The sequence below is a fragment of the Aquila chrysaetos genome, chromosome 6 (genome assembly GCF_900496995.4).
Source record: "Aquila chrysaetos chrysaetos chromosome 6, bAquChr1.4, whole genome shotgun sequence".
In the NCBI taxonomy this organism is placed as follows: domain Eukaryota; kingdom Metazoa; phylum Chordata; class Aves; order Accipitriformes; family Accipitridae; genus Aquila; species Aquila chrysaetos.
The window spans coordinates 18,883,505-18,903,558 of NC_044009.1; the positions used below are offsets into that span (position 1 = coordinate 18,883,505).

The following is a 20,054-nucleotide window of genomic DNA, read 5'->3' on the forward strand; positions in this document are numbered from 1 at the left end:
GTTAATTGTTTTTTTTTTTCCCTTGAAACACAACAAGTTTGTTTTTTGCATGCTTCTTGGGAAAGTGCAGTTAGGAAAAGAGATGGAAGGTAAGCTACTGTCTGCTTGCTATTAGTGTCATCTGGATTTAAATGTACTACTTTTGCTTTGCTTCTTTAAGTTTGAATTGTTGTGTTGCGGGCATTCAAAGTAAGCGCTTTGTGAATTTCCAGAAGTGCCTGAATGCATCTGGGGGTATACCATTGGGGACAGTGTCATAAGTGTTTATACTTACTTTTTGTATGCAATCCTTTCTCCTCTCTTTAGAAAATCAATGAGAATTGCAGTGCTTCATCAGCCAGCTCAGCAAGACAACCCCAAAATCCGACAGATTCTGGGCAGTCCAGAAATTGTTCAGCACCAACACCTACAGCAACATCAGATTCCCAAGTAGATGGCGACCACATTGTGTTGGATCATGATGCTCATCCTGCTGCTGCAGGGCCCTGAGATGCGCTCATCTTATCAAATCCAGTGCATGGAATTCTGCTTCTCACCTGGGAAACGCTGGAGTAGGAGCTCAAAAGTAGGACTTACTTCATCTTAACAATCATAATGTGATGCAGTGCAAGCTTTTAACTATATAAAGAATATTCATATGACTACACAGAGCAACATGAGCAGGAAAGCCAAAAGTTCGGAATTCTTGAGGGAAGTGATGTGGCCAGATCTAACGATAGGAAGAATTCTTGGCTGCTTTGCTAAAGCTGAGTCAAATGCGATGAGATTTCTTTGCAATCTGTAGAAAGAGGGAGTTCACTCCTCACTTGTTGAGGAACAGAGTGTCTGACTTGATTGGGTAATTTTCTTCTTTGAATTTGTTCCCAGGACAAAATGAAAAGGCTTTTTAGGAGAGAAACGGGGTTTCCCTGCATAGTCTATTAGAATATATCAGATCAAATAAATATAGGAACAGCATGAAACTGTCTCTGTAAAGATTTCTCAGAAACAGTGTAGCTTTAGGAAGCGTGTCTTCATATTATGGTGATGGATAAAGTAAAACTCACACATATTCAAAGAATATGTCTTTGAAGCTAATGTTATCTTGTTTGAGATAAAGGTTTAGTTCTGCAAAGCAAAGATTTTGAACTGGCATTTTAGTGAAACAAAAAAGCTGGAGGAAGGCTTCTGAAGAAGTTAACCTCTGCACTTGCAGCCCTTCGCTTGGGCATAGGTTGTGTGCGTTTGGGTAATTTTAGGTTTGATGTTGTATTGAGACAAGAATCTTTGATCAAGATTGCACAACCTGGGATTGATCAAGGGTTTCAATGGACACACTGTCTTTTTGGTTTATTATTTCATCATCTATACAATGGTTTATTTAATGCAGTGTAGTTACTGTGGTTATTTATTAAGAAAACAGTAAGCTTTAAGTGCCTAGGGAAGGTGGGGGGTAGGGAGGAATCACCTAAAAATCTAATGATTAGGATTATAGGGGCAAAGCTGTTGACGCAGAAAATAAGTGGAGTGAGAGATTCTCAGGAGGAAGCAAACGTAACTAAATTGCAGTATGTTTAGGAAATTACTTTGCCCAATGTCAAGACACTGGAAGATTCTGGATTATGTTTTGTTATACTTTTCAATATTAACTGCAGCCAGCTCACTTGCTGGTGTCTACTGAAAATTGCTGCTGGAGGGAAATCCTTGGGCTCAGGGAGGAGTCTGGGGGGTTTAGTCAGGATAGTGTTTTGGCCCATTTGCTTATATTAACAGCTTGTTCCTGGGAGATTCTGAGCACTCAGCTTCTACGGGACTGAGTGAGCGCTGCTCAGCCCTCCTTGAAATCAGATGTATGTGATGTGTCAGGCCTTCCATGGGGAAGGTGCGTGCTGTGGGACTGTACAGTGATCCAGAGGCAAGACTAACAGGAGGACAGGGTTAGGGGAGAGGAAGATGGCAGCAGCTAAGCAGGAAAGGGGGTGCACAGTTTTACCCACTTTGACATCCAATCGGCTTGACTGAAGGGGTGTCCCATAGCTGTGCTTTAGCTGTGCTTTCAGAACAACCCATGTTCTGGTGGTGCCTGGGACCAACACCGTAGACAATAGAAAGAAACATCGATGACTAGCCACTAGTTAAGTTTTTTGCACTTGAACTTAAATGTACTGTACTCACGTAAATCCTCATGACTTGTCTAAGTGTCCTTTAAAATCAGAAATGTATTTATTGTATGTTTGTATAACCTGGGGGAGAACTAAAGAGTGAACTGGTGACAGGACAGAAGGATGCTAAAAATCATCTTGAGACAAACCAACCACTTGTTGAGTTCATGCTGTATGGTGTTACCTCAGCTGCTACTGCATAGCACCTGGATTGTGAGGTGAAGAGCTTGTACACTGTGTTTACACTTCAGAATTGTGTATTTGAAATGCCTGCTCTTTTTGGAATTGTATAGTCATTCTATGTTGCAAAACGGACATGTACACCTGGGTTTTGATATTTGTGAAACTGTAAAAACTGTGGTAAGAAATACAAAATATCCATAATGTATTTAATAGTATCAATCTGAACTTTTATTACATTTGCTCATATTATTACCTTGCCAGCAGTGAACAGAGTCACCTGAATTGAAAATAATTCAATGATAATGACGTGTTGCGAGGCTCACTGGAGGATAGTGTCTGGAGGATAGTGAACCTAGAGCCTAGGAACTACTCTTGCACAGTGTTAAAATCTGTCTCCTGATCAAATCTGACTGTAGGCAAAAATTCCCTTCTGTGGGGTGAGGGGAATGTAAGGGATGCACACCATTATGCTTCATAAACAGGCTGATACGGAAGTGTGCAGGACATCATGAGTGAAAGTCAAAATTGGATATTATGTTTGTCACCTAGCAGTTTTGAGATAGAGGCTGCTAAGTACAGGTCATGTCAGCTTGTATGGAAATACTTCCGATTTCTATTTCTGATTAACAAAATATATTTGCACTATTGCACCTGCCCTATACAGCAGCACATTGGTCTGGAATTTCTTTTTATTTTACGTGTAGGACAGTTAGATTTTTACTATTTCAACTGCTTAACTTGTACGCATACAAAAGCAATGACAGGGAGAGATCAGTTTTGTTTTGTTGTTTCTGTGTGTGTAACTGCCAGACCTCACTTGTCACCTTACGAATTTGGTTTTGTGGTGGTTTGGATCTGACATGAGTGCAGAGTGGGAATGGCAAGTTCCTTCAGGGAGATGCACTGAAGGTAGAGGGGACTCTCCGTTTTGGAGCAACCACAGCTTAATGCAGTTACCGTTTCTTCAGCCTGCAACAAGGGAGGAAACCTCCGGATATAAACACATCCAGTTTGCTTGGTGCCTCCTTGTCATATGTCCTGCTGTTCTGAAGAGAGTAAATGCATAAGGGAGGAGAACCACACAGTTGAAAAATACTTTTATTTAAAAAAAAATCTTGAAAGTACAAGACAGTGTATCAAGTATGCTCTACCATGAATACAAAATAAATATGAAATTCTAACTTTTTTAAAGACCATGAAACAGAAAGTAAATGTAACTCATCCTTCGTTATGGAAGAAAGGCTTTTATAACAGTTAAGGCAATGGATTAACATCTAGATTCTTTTGCCAGATTTTCTGGCTGAACACTGTACAGTACTTAACAATTGTGTTTTAGTAAACCTATGTAATCTCCATATATCACAGGAGCACTGTGCAAGTAAACTCACTGTTGGCAAAGGGCTCAAATGACAGCAGTTGGTTTCGGTAGGTTTTGTTTATGAAATGCTTCCAATGTTAGAACAGGCTTGGGAGGATTTTTAAGGTCAGCATCAGCTATCCACTAAAGTAGTTGTCGCCTTTCTCATACGTTGCTGCACTTCTGTCTTGGATGTACTTAGTAGTTTCCTGCTCTCCTTTGGATAGTATTTACCCATCCCTGGTAAATGATGGACTTCAGAGCTACATAAAATGTGGGTTGATTTATTTTTCCCTTGTTGGAGTTGGCGTACCTGATACTGTTCTAAATAATTTAGAAAAAGGGACTGTCTGAAAAATGTAATTGCCTATTTTGGGGGGGCTTTTCCATGTAACGTATTGCTTACATAAAATATTATCTTAATGTATTATCTGGGCTATTGTATATAAATACATATTATGTACTTATGGAACGATGATCATCACTACCTCAGTAAAGAGAGGAAACCCACAAAAACTGGGTTTAAGCTAGGACAAATTTGATTCTCCCCCTTAGCCTCAAATCACATGGATGGGAGTTCTTGGCTAACTACAAAGTACACTGAAAAAAACTGTGTACTTTAAAACATGCAAAAAACATTTAACATTGACATCTCTTAAGTATCTTTTTTTGATGAATCTGTAATGATTTTAAGTACTTCGTTTTCACGATAGTGACACAGGCAAAGGTAAAATAAATCTTTAGTCTACTAAGATCATTGTTTGGGGGGGAGTTTCCCTCCTTCTCCCAAACCATCAAAGATAATGAAGCTTTCCTCTGCTTTCACAACAGCTAATGCTTCCAGCTTCTTGCTAGTGACAGAACCCCCCAAGCCAGGCCTGACTTCCAGAGTGTGGGTGGCAATTTAACTGTGAATTTGGTAGCAGCAGCCTCTCTCAGAGGCGAGTCTTACTGCTAGTGGCCTTCCTGAACAGAACTCTTTTGCTCTATTTTTGAATGTTGTGGACTTAACAGTGAGTGTATTTTTGGATCACCTGCTTGACAGGGCTTCTCTCTGCTAAACATGCTGTAGATTCTGCATATGTATTTATAAATTTACAGCACAAAAGGGTGTTAAGTGTCTCTTTACTGTAAAATGGAAGAGTTTCTTTTAAAATGAAGCAAAGTTGAAGCAATATAAAGGAGGAAGGACCATGTAAGTAAGGCTTTCAAGCACCAACTGAGTGATGTTTTATACAGAGGAGCTCTTGGAATGTGGTATGGCAGCACTTGTTAGCACTGTTACAGGTAACAGATTTTCTCCCTCGTCCAGCGATGGACGATGAGAAACCATGATAGAGCATGCACTGCTGAAGTCATGCTGCATCACTAGGCATGTTACAAAGAAAAGATAATCCCTTTTAAAGCAAATATATCCTGGTCTGACATGCCCATCTGGAGACCTAACTGCTTCCCACCACTAGCAATTCCTGGTGGGTTTGTAAAATCAGACAGTGCCAGAATTAATAGTCTTTTGTTTTCTGCAGTTCGGAAGACAGTAAAGGAAAACAGCAAGGTGAGGACAGAAGAATATAGGGATAGTCTTAAGAACAAAAGAAGGAAATGACCTCTGCAGGTGGATAAACTGAGGGGACGTGATCTACTGCCTAGCCTAGGATCGTGTAATACGTAAGCTGAAAGACATTTGACTGTCTAAATTTCTCTCTCTGTTCTTTTCTTTTCCTCCCCACACACCTCCTGTGGTAAGTCCCAAAGAGGGTCGAAGATGGGGACGTAGGAGCCAGGTGTCCCTCCCTCCTTGTTTTGCCAGGAATAACTTTCCGCTTGTTATTGAATGAGCAAACTACTGAGTGCTCTGAGGACAGTGGAGCTATATGTGGGTTATCTGTATTCCCAGCTACATGGTTACAGCACCACTCTAGCTCTGCTGACAGCAGATCCTCCAAGCAGCTGAAACAGCCTCAGCCTTTGTTCTTTCCTGGGCCGTTGAAAGGCCTGGAATGGACAGCAGCACCCGTCTGAGGTAAGGTGACGGTGAAATTGAAAACAATAGTAAAAATACATTTGGGGATCGAAATCCTCTCCTCTGCAGTTGCTGGAGATGGAGAAGCAGAGGACTGAAGAAAGGTTCAGCAGAGGGACCTATAGAAGAGGGAAGAAGAGTATGTGAAGAAACAAAGACATAGAAAGAACAAAGTGCAGTGTAACTAGGGTGGAGGCCAAGAACAGAACAATACAAGCAGAGGGCGAAAAGTCAGGCAGGGTTCTGAAGAGTAAGAGGAGCTTAAAACAAATGTGGAGAGGCAAAATGAAGCTAACAGACAGCAAGCCTAGCCAGAAGAGCGAACAAACTTTGTTCAACTCTGTTAACTCTCTACTGATCTTTAGCACTGGAAAGTCCCACAAACAATAAAAATAGTTTATCAGCACATTAAAAGCATTATTAAAACTGTTGACACATAGGGTACTTAGTAGAGTACTAATAATGGCTTCTCTTCCCTCTAATGCTCAGCACAGAGGACTTGACAATGAAAAGGGCCAAAACAGATTCTCTGTTCTCTAGAGGTAGTATCCTTGGAAAAACAAGGCATGCTGGTGGGACCGGCTGCTGCCAGTACTTGCTTTGGAAATAAGCAACATTTACTTCCCCAGTTAAAAGTACCAATAGCATGAGAATTCTCTTCACTTGAACAGCCCCTGTGGTTTCCTTCTGTTGCTCTAATGAGGCAACATCAGTGATATAGGAAACAGTTTTTTCAGAAATCCTTGTTTGTCCACCAGCAACCACAAGAAATCACCAAGCACGAGTTCTCAGTCTGTATCCTTCCTAGGATGAATGTGTTTTTCCTCTCCTTTTTTTGGTTATTTCCCAAAACTCAGAGCAACTCAGTAGCATATGGAAATGATATTTGTTTATGCATTTCATCTTCATCCTCCTCATCTCCTTCATGGATGGAATTGGCTGGATCATCTTGCTCAGATTCTGCCCTTGTCTCAAAGAGCTGCTCTTCCAGGAAGAAGCTCCCAATGCCATATTCCTCATCATGCGCCTTTGTTTCTGCAGGTGAGACGTGGGGAGATCCCAGAATAAAACCTGCAAACCTGCCAGATTTTTAAATAGAGAATTCATCAGCTGAGAAATGAAAAAAAAAAACACTGTAAATGCAGGGGATACTGCCAGTTAAGCAGGGATGTTGTAAGGACATGCCCACAGGCAGTGCAGATGAGGGGAAGTTGCAACATGAGCTAGGGAGACCTGAACAACAGAGAGTAAATCACAATGGATGGCAGAAACCCTGAAGATTTGTTTTCCTGCCTCATCTTTTCAGTCTTTATTCTTTTCTATATAAGTAACTTCTGCTCTCCTGGAGGCCATCTGCAAGGTCTTGTGACTAAGCAAGAAGATCTAACTTCATTTTCTCATCTTGTCAGTACTCCTGGGGTAATCCAGAGTAAGCGTTTGTACAGTTGGATAGATGATACTTTAACTTCTAAAAATAAATTAAAGCTGTAGCATATTTGAGACAAAGGCTGTAAGCGTTCAGGTAAGTTGACATTGCTAATGAAAGGAAAAGAAGGTGAGAACTTCACATTCCTACATTGCTGTGCCACCACCTTGCTTCTGGTGCTGCATGCACACTCTGGGCAGGCTGAGCTAAAGTTTTGCCAAAGAATTCCTGCTTTTGGTGAACGTGGAGCTGCAGACTGGGAATTCTGCAGCTGCTCCAAGTAAATGCCAAACTGGAGGTCTGGCAGAACAAAGCATGAACTTAGCACTGACCCTACATTTCAATTTGTCACAAATCTTACTTTCAGTGGACAAGTACATTGAAGAGATAGAACGGAGCTGGAGGTTTCTGGCAAGCATGTGGAAACAGACGGCAGTTCTGACACCTGGGTAAGTGTCGACAGCATCAGAGAAACTTAAGAAAAAGGAAATGCAGCTACATTCTGGAGTTCTGATATATCTGGTAAACTGATCAATAATTTACATTTTAGACTTAACATTTCTGTGAGATGAATGTTGTCACCTCGCTCTTCTTGGAAGCGCTGTTAGTCTAAATGGGGAATAGAGTTGGACTGGCTGTGTTTTACAGGTTTGCCTTGTGTTGAACTATCTTCTGATGCTTAATGGAAGCTTGAAGGGGTACTCAACTTTAAATCAGACTTCTGTTGGTTCTCCTTTTTATTTTTGTATTTTTATAGTGAACAGTTCATAAGAGCTATATTAACTAAGTGATGGCTAGAAAATACGTGTGTCTCAACTGTTTTGTGCATTTGGCAGTATTTTGCTTTGCAATACTGCAGCGAGTTTTCACTTTTTGTATCTTTCAATCGTGCTATAGAATGCAAGTATCTTAGAAAATAAGACAGTTTCACAGTAAGTTTATAAAACCTGGCACAGAGGCTGTCTGTGTGACCATCCAAGAAGATGAAGGTTCTGAAACTAGTTTTAACTTTCTATTAATTAAATTCCAAGCTGACTGGGGCTTCTTTGAAATTGTGACACTTGGTTCTGTGGCAAGGGCCAAGTCTTTGTGGCTGAGTAATATGCAAAACTCTGCTCAATATCTCAAAGTTGCAGTTTTGACAGAAATACACTGCTATTATGATTAATTTTATATTCTGCAATATTTTCTGGCTGCATTTATCTGCCCCTTCCCTTCCTAACCTGTATTTGTCTTACGTTTGTCTCAAGCTATATCTGGAGCAGCTCTTCTACGTGTTATACTTCGTAGGTGCAGGCACTGATTTTTCTTCCTCTGTATTCTTAGTCTTAGGTATTGGTTGATACTACCAGTAATAGGATTTCTTGGCTGTGCAGGCTTGCAGTTAGAGAACTTAATACAAGTAATATTTGAGCATGTATCTTCAGCCTACCCCAATACTACGCAATGCAAAAGTGTACTGTTCTCAAAACTGAAGAAAAGGGCATTTCACTGGTTAGACAGCCACTTGGGTCACTGTGTAGGAACTTACAGAGGCACTGTAGGAAGTGTGTACGTTTTAGGGAAAGCTGCCATTACCATGAATTAGCTGTGAACATCTGCAAACTCTCAGAGTAATTTATGGTCGGGGAAGAACAAACAGGGGGTTTAATACTACCAGCAAGTAAAATCCTTGAGAGGTGCGGCTGTGATCTTTAGTGGGATTACTCAAGTAGATAAAGCTACCTGCACATCTGACTGCATGCAAGATAAACACACCTGGAACAGTGCCTGAAGTAGCATTTGAGTCTGCCGTGTACCAGTGTCTGTACAATGTGTTTCCTGTTCTAGAGAAGCCAAATTTTCTTACCTGTGTGGGGACTGGAGTTTGGATATAGCTAACCATGATGGGAAGTCAGGGTTCCTGCACAATGAGCGTAGCTCCTCCAGAGCTCTGATAGTTTCTGTTTCACCTTGTTCTCGATACTCCTCTTCAGTAAGGCATTTAAACACTAACTTTTTTGATTTAAAGTGGTTCTTCATTTTTCTAGAATGAAATTAAAACAATTAGTATTCCTAAAGTCTTCTGGCACATAATTATTGTCATCCTTTTTCTCTACTACCTGTTATTAACATGCACTAATCACTTTTATTCTTTTAAGAGGACAAGCTACGTTCTTGCATTAAAATTTTATGACAAGGTGGCTAATGTTTGCTAGACTATTTACCCTAGGTCTTAATCAAAGTTGTAGAATTCCACAGAATGTTATCTAATGAGCTTCAAATGAGCTTTGGATCAGGTCCTTATTGTGTATGCATGGACTAAAATCTCATAGAATTAAATAGATGGCTGCTTGCTCAGCCATTTTTAGGTGCAATATGCAAAATGTGTCTGCAGAGACACGGGCTGAATCAAAACCCAGTCTGCATATGTAACTTCAAAGATAAGCAGTGCTCTAAGTCTGTTATGAGTTGTTCATGTTGTTTACTAGATCGCTTCTCTTAAATCTTGCTTTAAATTACAAAACTGAGTAGTGTGAGGCCAAAATGTTTACAATCTGATGTTTTTTTAGCTGCTGCGTAGCAATGTATAATATAATTAGATATCAATTAGAAAGTGTGCCATGTTCTGTTCCCTTCTGTCGACTGCTTTCAATTTAAATGTTGTGATGAGTTAAGATAAGCAAGGGCTGCATGCCCATAAAACTTTCAGCTCTGTATAAAAACACCTGCTCCAACCAGCAGCATTCACTTTCTGCCTTATTTCCCCGGTAAAGCAAGAATGAACTGTAGCCCTGGTTCAGGTCAGATGGTCAAGGTCTTGCTGGCTCAGTGGGATCAGTACTGATCTTAACAAATAACGCAAGATTCTTAGTTATTTTGATGTATCTGCTGCTCTGAACTGTGTATCTGGCATCACGGCACCACAGTTTGCTGCTACTGCTTAGTGTTTTGAAACAGATTCCCCTCCCCCCCCCCTTACTGTCCTAAGATAAATTTGTAGAGCTCTATTTCAGTGCTTTTTGGCTTTATAGAAGCATCAGATCATGAAAACCAAAAAGAGGTCCACATGGAAAACTAGAGTGTTTCAGGGTAAAACAGGTATGTTCTGACTTCTGTGAGCTTACAGCCAAATCTTACTCATTTCAGAGTGAGCTGAACCTGCTTACATCAGGTTAAGTATTGATCCTGTATGTTGCTTTTGAAACAGTTCGTGCTTTTCAGCTGCAGGCAAAAAATCAGTCTTCAACAAATGATGAATTCTACCTAAAATAAAAAAGTTTCAACCCAGTCCACCCTTCAACATCTAAAAAGCGCACAATAGCAAAGCAATATGTTCTTCAAAACTAAACAAGGTGTAAAGGACTAAAAAAAGAAAGTATTTGTTTTTTATTCTTTTGGTTATGCCAGTTCTAGCCTTTGCCTCTTCCTGGTTCTCTGCTGTTCAGCAGAAGTCCACAGCTACAGACCAGTCTGCACTAAAGTCTCTCAATCTGGATGCCATCACTGAAGGTAAAAAACAGATGTAAATTGGCAGAACTTTTTAGAATCTTCATTGTGTTGTATTTGTGATAAAACATGCTTCAAATTCAAGGATGAGCAAACATGTTGTTCCCATATTGCTAAGGAAAATGCTTAGCAAACTTAAGGTCTACATATTGCAAGCAGTTCCCATTCCAAATGCCACAACATAAATGGGGCTCTGGGAATACAGGGGAATGGCTCCACAGTGATAACAGATTGTTTCCACGAATTAAACGTAGACATGTACATCTAGGATAACAACCTTGGAAAACTAAAACTTGGAAACCATTACTTTTGTGGACATGGGTTTTTAGTCTCTGAACTCTACACTATCTAATCTACAAGGACTGTCACTTTTTAACATCATCTTCCTCGGTGATAGTACACTTTTATCCCATAAGATTCAGTACGAGTTACCTGCAGATTCTCTCACTACACACGAAACTGAGGCAGTATTTCTGCAGTCTAATCAACCAACCAACCAGAAATGTTTTGGTTACCATATGCTGCAGACTAGAAGGTGGTACATTTGTACTTAAGAGCACAGTCACATTTCTCCTTTCTCCATAGAACAAAACTCATGCTTAAAACTGCCAAATGCAAAATAATTGAATTCCTGTGTCTCAGGGCTTTAAAGCTTTTCTCACTATTCAAGTGTAAGGGTTTTTTCATTATCAGCTTCCAGTATTTCCTGGTGATACAGCGACTTGCACATTCAGAAATAGATACAAACCTGCCTATGTGACAAGCAGCACCAAGGGGGTAATGCAGGCCTTTTGAACAGAGGCTGACCGCAATTAGCGCATACGCAACTTGAGGTATGGTCACACCACAATAAATCAAGACAAAGGCTGTTAATTGTAGTGTCCATGTGAACAAGGATATGCTCAGTTCACTGGTAAGCGGCCCATGCTGATAGCAAATGGCAAAGCTGGTAATTCCAACAGCCAGAAAATACCCTGTAGAAACAAAAGGAGGACATGGAGAAAAAGATGCAAACTACCCATATAAAATTCATTAGTTTCGTTCACAAAGCTTGCAACTGCTGTGAAGTATAGCCTGCTGTTTCTTGTCTTATAGATACCTGCACTATGTTGTATGTGCTTTATATTTCAAAAGTGTGCCAAGAGTTCACGAGGTGATCTGTGAACAGCCTTTAGCTAATGCTACAAGCTACACGTGAATTCTCCCTGTGCGTGAATGTCGAGGCAGGTGCCAGATCAATAGATTTGTCAGCCCCTGCAGCCGCATCCAGTTAGCAATTTATGCATCCAGTTCCCAAATGCAGCAAAATACAAACCAGCATAGCGGCCATTTTGCTGTTACACGGAACGTACGTAGTGGCAAATCAATGAACAAGTAATACAGGCAAAATCTGCTCTTAAAGCTGCTACTGGCCCACTATATCAAACTCCTTATTTAATGACACAATGTGAGTAGACACTCATTTGAATGAATTAGGAACCTTTGGAATATTCCAACGTCTACAGTTTAGGAGAAAAAAGTGCTCCATAAATGAGTCACTTGATTTTGTTTTTTATGGGCAGGTATTCATCTAACCACTAAATTAAACCAAAATCTGAGCACGTTTTTTGATAATTTTCTTACCTAACAAGTAGTTTCTGTGTTCAGACCACAACCACTGCATATTCTCTTTGAAGCAGTAAATAAAATATAGAGAGGACATCCAGCAGCCACTCATTAAGATCCAGAAGGTACTGTGCTGGAAATAAAATTTTAAAAAACTTGAAAAAATAAAAAAATTTCAAGTCAGAATCAGGACCATTGTGTGCAAGGGAACTCACAGCCAAAACCAGATGTGATATTCGGTAGAGCTACACAGCTTATGATCTGTGTTAGACTTCCACTGTACAGTGCTCTGCATGCTATGACTAAACAATATCAAGTGGAGCAGCTGCATCTCTCTATTTGTGTATCATGTCCCCATGTCATCGTATAAGCCTATTGCAGCATATTTCCAATTAACATATCTCAGCAATATTGTGGGAATGCACAGACTTTGTAAAAGTACAGGAAAAATTCACATCTGCCTTGCAATGAATTGTCTCTGGTGAATGGAAGAGAATCTGTCCCAGTTGCCACTAAAACTATATTTGGATTTAGATTGATTCATAGATTCAAAAGTAAGCTTAGCTCCAGTCCAATAAAAGAATTTATGTTTCAGAATAAACTCTTCTTGTAAATCAACAATGTCCTGTTACTTTAAACTCAGGAGCAAGCTAACTAGAACTTGATTCTGACCTAATTCTGTTTACTTGACGCAAGAAATTCTGCAGTCATTTCAATGGAGTTACCTGGCCACAAAACCAGGGCAAGATCAGAAAGAATCTGGCTCCGTACTCTTCACTTCTATATTATGATGTTGATGATTATTATTATTTTGTTTTATAAATGTAGATTTACCCTTGGAATAAACCTTTTAAGTGTCAACAGGACAAAGACTAGCAGAGCAAGAACACCCAGTATTATTCCAGAAAGGTAGAAGAACTTGGTACTCCTGTAAGAGAACAAGAAAAGATGGTGAGAAGTATAATTTGTAATTGGTTAAGTTGCCAACATCTGTAAAAACAGCAGTGATCTTCAATAAGAACTTAACACAGCTGTAAGTTAGAGTTGTAGTTACATGGTTAACAGGCCCAGTTTATATACTAAATCTGTGTAAGGAAAAATTCCCAACAGATACTTCAAGTCACTGGAGTTGTTACAGACTAGGAGATTGTGTTGGGTTTTTTTTTTTTTAAAGCTCACACTATTTCTGATTTCATTGACCTTCTAGTTTCTAGTAATTTCATTTTCTTCTATGTACTGACATGCTTCTGTACTGCAAGAAAAGTTGGGGGGGGTTAATCTAAAATGTAAAAAAACCTCCACAAACCCAAAAGCTTTTTTTTCTAAGCTTATGCATTTATGAAGTCTGACTTTGAATTCAGAATTAACTCTATAAAACCTAATGCTGCTCTGCTTGTTTTAGAGGTGCCTCCTGACAATTAGTTTGTGACTCATTTTGCTTTGAAGTCATGAGACACATGTTTTGCTTTAACAGTAAGTACCCTCCCTTACATGCTATGCAAAACGTGCATCAAAAGAACAATAGGGAAAGGTTGGCACAAAGGAGGAGGCAGAGGAGGGCCCAGATGACCTCATCCTAAGCATTTCTTGCTGCAGGAAGGCATCATTTATAATACATACAGCAGTATTTAGCATTCAGCTAACCTCACTGGTCTACAAAAGGGAGAAAGAATTCTCCTGAATTCACACACTTGCTCACTGAGGATTGTCTTGGTGTTGCCCAGTGCAGGAAGCTTGGATACAAGAACCCTAACACAGCTACGTGATTAATAAGAGTGCAGCACTCCAAGATACGTCACAATCTGTCCAAACACAAACGGTATGAAGGAGTTTTAAATATATGTTCAGTTTTCTTATTTCACTTTCCCAAAGAACCACCTCTTTAGCTTAGAAAACAGACCAAAGACACACAGGCTTTGGGAAAGAAGGTCAAAAACCAGCACCTAGTACTCACCTGCTCAGGCTGTTTGCAAAATGGAACAGAAAAATTCCAGCTACAAACAAAAACAAGAGCTTTCCATCTAGCACTAAAAAAAGGGGGAAAAAAAATAGAAATGGACTTTAGACTAATTCAATCTGAAATGCTGATTATATAAAATATCAACAGAAAAGTCCCGAGCTTCTTACAGAAGAGATGGTACATTCAGTAGCACTGGCAATACCAATCTATCTGTAATCTAAACCAAAAGCTTTTTTACTTACTTTCTCGTTTCACACTCACAGTGTATGGTTCGGTTTTGAAGGGCTGTATTTTGAAACAAATATCCTCTCCATATTGTTTTATGCTCATGAAAGTTTCCATAGATGTCTCTGGTTTCCAGAAGATTTGAACAGCACATGCAGCAAACTCAAAAACAGTTTCTGAATTACGACAGTTGCTTTTTTCTGAAACAGGCTCAAACCTGAACATTTCTCTGCTGTTAACTTTTACCTAAAAACAAACAACAGAATACACAAAGTAGTAGCTCAGAATCACTGGGCTTTTTTGTTTTTCTGAACTATATAGCATATAAGCCATACATGTGATAATGAACATCAGTATAGAGACCTCAAGAATAAAATGCTAGTGCAATTCTTAGTTGTTTAATATTGGTTATTCATATTATGCAAAGATTAATTGTTTAGGCCTTACAAGGTGATTCAGAGAACTCAATGTCAGCAAAGTTCTACAGAGGGGCCTCAATCCATCCAAAAGCTCAGTGGGGTTGGTTTTACCATGACACTTAGCCACACACAAGTTTCTAACAAAACCAGTAATATTTGACTTGACCACAGTTTCTTTTCTGGATGTTCATATGCTTCCCCATTCCCCTCCTGAACCGTAAGAAACTGGACTTGCTTTTCTTGTAGTTAATAATGCAATCTTCATGTTAAGGACAGAAGAGGGATAAGGAAAATGAAAGATATCATAACCAGAAATTTAAATATAAGCACATTCCTGCTGGGTATTTTGGGGTTTCTTGCTAGCTCCTAGCACCCTCCCCAACCAAACTGGTAAAAAATCTTGTCAATTTTCTGAGATGAGATGATCTTCCCGAAGATTGTGATTCATTGTGAGCTCTTGATCAGGACCTATTAGACAACAAAGACCCATCTACAAAAAAAGTGATGCAACAGGTAATAAAACAGGCTTCTAACGGGAGAAGAGACTACATGTCAGCAAGCAATTTGTTGTGGGAAAAATCTGAGCTTCCTGCTTTTGAACATTTACTCCAGGAAAAGCCTGTGTGACCGCTGGAGGGTTTCACCACCTGAAGTCTGCTACTGTTCATAAAAACACCTGCAGCATGTTCCTGAGGAAGACAGTCCTGGGAACAAAGGGATGTTCCACTTCCTTGTATCTGAGAGCAAATTCCTCCAACAGAGATGAAGTGAAACTGTTTCCTTCCCTTGTCCAGAGACGTACTTCCCGGGACAAAAAGGAACCACACAAATAGTCAGCTTATTCCTTTAGCTATTATTGCTTCCACTGTTGAAAGATTTTTACATTGTTTCGAGCTAATCTCTAAAGGTATTTCTTGTAAGACGACCCTCTGTTACTCAGAAAAACAAAACCGCACTGCTACTGCTGTTTTTACATTAGTCACGATCTAATATGCCTTTGGTTCCTATACTGTGGCCTGGTATGCTACAGCAAGTGAGTTGCAGAACTGCATTTTATCCTCAAATTTAAAAGTTTTATAAAGGCATTTGGTGATAAGCAAAAACATTTGTTGCAGAGGTTAACAGTGGTCTATCAGCAGAAAAGGTGTGCAACAAAATAAAGCACAACACTAAGTTAATGTTTGTGTGGTATCACACTATAAGCCTGGTTGACATCCTTCGAATAGAGAGACAAACCTCACTGCATCCGAAGTGGAGGATCACAATGCTGCATTTTTATCATGGTCCTACCTATACACCATTCAAACTACCGATTACACAGAGAACCTGCTTTGGTCTTGATAACTGATCATATGCTTCGCTGGCAAAAGTTCACAAGAAATGTATTGCGTATCTGAATGATCCCCCAAACGGCCTCTTACCTGAAGAGTCGACCAAACATACTGTAAGTGAATGGTTCTGTTTTGCACATAGCAGTAACAGTTTTCTTCCTGTTTCTGGATGACATCCATTTCCTGCAAAAAGCTACAGTTTCTACCTGGGGGGGGCAGAAAAGTTAATTTTAAGCATGTATCAAATACAAATGTATAATTTTCCTCCATTTCATTGTTGTATATGCGGAGGGAATCACAAGCAATTTGCAGATAATCAAACGTGAAAACTATGCTGCAGGGTAGCATGTTCAACACCATTTAGCTGAAAATTCAAATCAGACTTCTAATCAAGTCATTTAGGCTCCAGAGTAAACTGCAACACCTTTGGGGAAAAAAAAAATTAATCTAGGGTGTTATTTTTAAAAAATGTAATCCGTAAGAGCTTGGCTTCGGTATCAGTGTTTTGATGGCACTGGAATAGGGCCCCTGGGCCAAATTCACTGCTTGCACGAGTGGGTGTAACTCCACCGGAGTCGATGCTTATACCAATGGTGAATGCAACTGTGGGAGTCTGAGCAGGTAAACAGGCTTACATATTAAAATAGTCATTTCGCACATGACACGGCTGCTGATCGCAGAAATCATACTCCTCTCCCTCGGAAATGTTTCTAATGTTAAATAACACAACTCTTCTTTTCAAAACAAATTTTCCTGACGTGGTCCAGCCATGACATGTAATAAGGCAACTGCACTGATAGCTTGCCATAAGTCATTTAATTAGGGATGCTAATTGGTCTAACTCTCCTGAAATGTTAATGAGCCCCTACGATCTTCAGAATTAGATTGCACTTTTGAGCAGAAATGCACCTGAAAGATTTATGGAGCAAACTTTGAAGAATAACATACATTCCGATCTATATACATGTGTAAAATATACCCTACAGTGCATTACCACAGTGTTCCAGGAACATAATTAAAGAGAAGAATAAAGGAAATAATTACAGATCTGAACAGAGGGAATCATCTGGCTCACTGAATAGAAAATGTAGGTCTAAGCCAAGCGCAGTAATAACTGCTAAAACACCGTCATACACTCAGAACAGCAAAATGAGTATGTGCAAAACAGTCTCAATCTGGACAAGGAGATACTGTTTGCAGGTAAAAACCTGCCCTGTCTCTGTAAGGAAGCTGAACTTAGGCTAAATTATTTTTTAACCAATTTAATTAAGCCAATGAAAAATACCTGTGTGGATGTTCTTACATAAGTTTATTAAGTCATTCCAGAATTAAAGTGTCCACAGGTCATCCTGCTAAAGTAAATTGGTTTAAACTTAAAATTTGGGCATTTTTTATTGTGAAAAATTAACCATCTGATTAATTTTCATCCATGGCAAATCCAGTGGGAGGGAGCACAAGCCTTCAGACAAGGGGTGGCTGTACCTCTTGACAGGCACTTCCATAAAAGTCATCAGATGAAGTTGCGAAAGGGTTCGTTCGTCTCTGAAGTGCTGCCGACTGACGTGGCAAGCGGGCGAGGCTGGGCACTACCCAGGGCTAAAACCGAGATGATCCAGTGATAGGAAACAGCAATACCCTAGCAGGACCAAAACGCAGCAGAGTGCCCACACCTTCCCTGCAGGGCATATTAGGATTTTCTGCCACTACGGATAAACTGTCCATCCACTTTAGAAGTAATGTCCTCCATATACAACGCTAGCAAGTATTTTCTTACCTGCCTTAATTTTAAGGCATTTTCTTGAGAAAAATAATTTGCTTCAAACATGACATCAGCTCCACAGAGCGAAACAATCACCTTCCAAAAGGAAAGATACCCCTGAACAGGTAACCGTGAGGACACCACAGAGAGGGCAACTCTCAACTTCTGAGATTACGAGCAGTGGAGAGACTCGGCATCTGCTGCAGAGTCCGGAGGATGCCCGAGACTTGGGCACGTCAAGGCAAGGGGGGAAGCAGCTTCTTCAGTTGCGTATTATTGCTACGGCTGGGAACAACCGTTCGGGTTTTCGCTGCCCTCGTTCTGCTCTGCAGCCAACTCTCTCTGAATCGAGTGAAGGGGAAAGCCAGAGGGAGTAACGCAGACTACAACCGAGCTTCCCGTGCCAGCCGTACCCAGCCTGCCCCCCTCTGCCCCCGACACGCAGGAGCGGGGCACTTGCTCCCCGAGCGCTCGGTGCCGCGCTGTCCACGCAGCTTCTCCCAGGCCGGTCCGCGGCGCCCGCGTCTGCCTGTCCCACGAGGCACCACACGCGCAACATTCCTGTGGAAACCGAACCCAGGTGGGACAAGCGGGAGAAAACAGCGGAGCGCCTCAGGGACGCCTCCGGCCCCGGAAACGACTTTAGCTCTCGGCCCGAGCGGGCGGGGAGGGAGGAGGCGGCGGCCCCCGCCTTTCCGTAGGGCAGCGCCATTTTGGGCAGAAGCAGGAGGCGGCAGGTCGCGCCGTACCGACGGCGATGGAGACCCAGAGAAACCGGGGGGAGGAGAACGTGTCTCCCCGCTCCCTCTTCTCAAGGGGACGCGAAAGGGGGGGGGGTGAGACACTCCTCTCCCCCCCCAGCCTGTGACCTCCCGGGCAAGGGCACCCCAGCACCCCCCAGGACCACCGCCACCCCGCCCGCGGCCTGCTCTGCCCCGCCGCTGCCGGCGGAGCTCTCCCGGCCCCGCGCAGGCCCCTGGGGAGCAGGAGGGGAAGGCCAGTACCTGCTGACGGCGCCTGCCCGCTGCCCCCGGCCGCCCCGGCCAGCGCCAGGAGGAGCAGTCCCAGCCCCGGCCCCGGCCCCCGCCGGGCCCGGGGGCGCTGCCAGCGGCGGAGCGGCCGGGCCGGACTCATGTGGCGGCCGCCGGCTCCGGGCTCGCCCCTCACGGTGGCGGCGAGGGCGGGCCCCGGCGCGGGGAAGGGGCGGTGCGGCCCTGCGCTCCCCCGCCGGAGGGCTGCGCTCGGCTGGCGGCGGGCAGGGCCGGGGCGGCTCGGGGCGGCCGGCCCTGGGCAGGGGCTTCACCGCGCTTCATCCCGAATACTCGTGCGGGGAGCAGGCGGGGGCCCGGCCTGGGCAGCGGCGGGGAGGCGCCTCAGGCACCTCTCGTGGCGCGTCGCGTCCTACCCCGTGTTTCTCTCGCTTGGGTTTTAGGGCTTCCGCGGAGTTAAGAGGGTGCGCTTGGAAAGAAAAAGGAAAATCGCGTGAACGTAAGAGCTCAGCAGAAGCGTTGCCTTGCATTGCGGTCCCATCGCTGCCTGGCTGACCGAAAACGTTGACTGCCCTTATCGGTCAAGGTGTAGATTGGTCCCAAAACAAAGGCTCGCGCGAACAGCTCGCGACACTTCCAAACCTCAACCAAGGCCGCCACCCCAGCGGAACAGAAGAGAGTTAATATTTGCCTCCTTACGCGCCCTGTGCCAGAGTCCCCCTTCCCCACCCAGCCTGAGGGAAAGGCCAGGCCGGGTCACCAGCGTGCCTGCAACTGGCGGTGGTTGAGTCAGCCGTTGAGCGACACGTATTAATCGGAACCTCTGCCCACCCAGAGGAATTCCCTGAATGAAATGTTATTGGATGCTTTGATGGAGGTGAACGTCCACTGCTTTTCTGTATTTCCTAGGCAGCCACAAGAAGAGCCTGGAGCAGGACATGCTGTTCCCCCATCAGCGCTGTGAAGACACGAGCTAGGTCCAACTCAGCTCAGTCCCCGCTTGCTCATTGCAGTCATTTTAGATCGCTTGTGAGTCACAGTCAGCAGTCAGGGGTGGAAAGGGCTGGAGCTTTTTTCCTATTCTATGAAAATCAATAAACACAATTTTGCCAAGGCTTTCTGGCATCACCAACGTCTATTTTTATAC

At 42.4% G+C, this 20,054-nt stretch overlaps 2 protein-coding genes across 8 annotated transcripts in view; one reads left to right on the forward strand and one right to left on the reverse strand.

The window, feature by feature from the left end:
- MFSD6 (major facilitator superfamily domain containing 6) overlaps positions 1-2,529 on the forward strand; it is a 48,801-nt gene extending 46,272 nt beyond the window's left edge. For 3 of the 4 annotated variants that reach the window (XM_030016943.2, XM_030016942.2, XM_030016944.2), the window contains one exon: positions 307-2,529. In XM_030016943.2, the coding sequence (XP_029872803.1) occupies positions 307-489 (183 nt within the window). In that variant the 3' untranslated portion in view covers positions 490-2,529. Of the gene's footprint in view, positions 1-70; positions 90-306 lie in introns of all 4 variants that reach the window. The other variant, XM_030016945.2, reaches the window with a different exon arrangement.
- An 877-nt stretch (positions 2,530-3,406) lies between these two features.
- Positions 3,407-19,340, reverse strand: NEMP2 (nuclear envelope integral membrane protein 2). 4 transcript variants are annotated; one of them, XM_030016949.2, is made up of 9 exons: positions 19,324-19,340; positions 16,250-16,365; positions 14,427-14,655; positions 14,179-14,251; positions 13,059-13,152; positions 12,243-12,357; positions 11,368-11,593; positions 8,980-9,156; positions 3,407-6,783 (listed from the first exon to the last, which is right to left on the reverse strand). In XM_030016949.2, exons 2-9 carry the CDS (start codon positions 16,337-16,339, stop codon positions 6,558-6,560), a joined length of 1,230 nt encoding a protein of 409 aa, XP_029872809.1. In that variant the 5' UTR covers positions 16,340-16,365; positions 19,324-19,340; the 3' UTR covers positions 3,407-6,557. The 4 variants fall into 4 exon arrangements, with proteins under 4 accessions (XP_029872809.1, XP_029872807.1, XP_040980321.1 ...); XM_030016947.2 differs by lacking the exon at positions 19,324-19,340 and adding an exon at positions 18,923-19,255; XM_041124387.1 differs by lacking the exon at positions 19,324-19,340 and adding an exon at positions 17,642-18,052.
- Between the last annotated feature and the right edge of the window lie 714 nt (positions 19,341-20,054).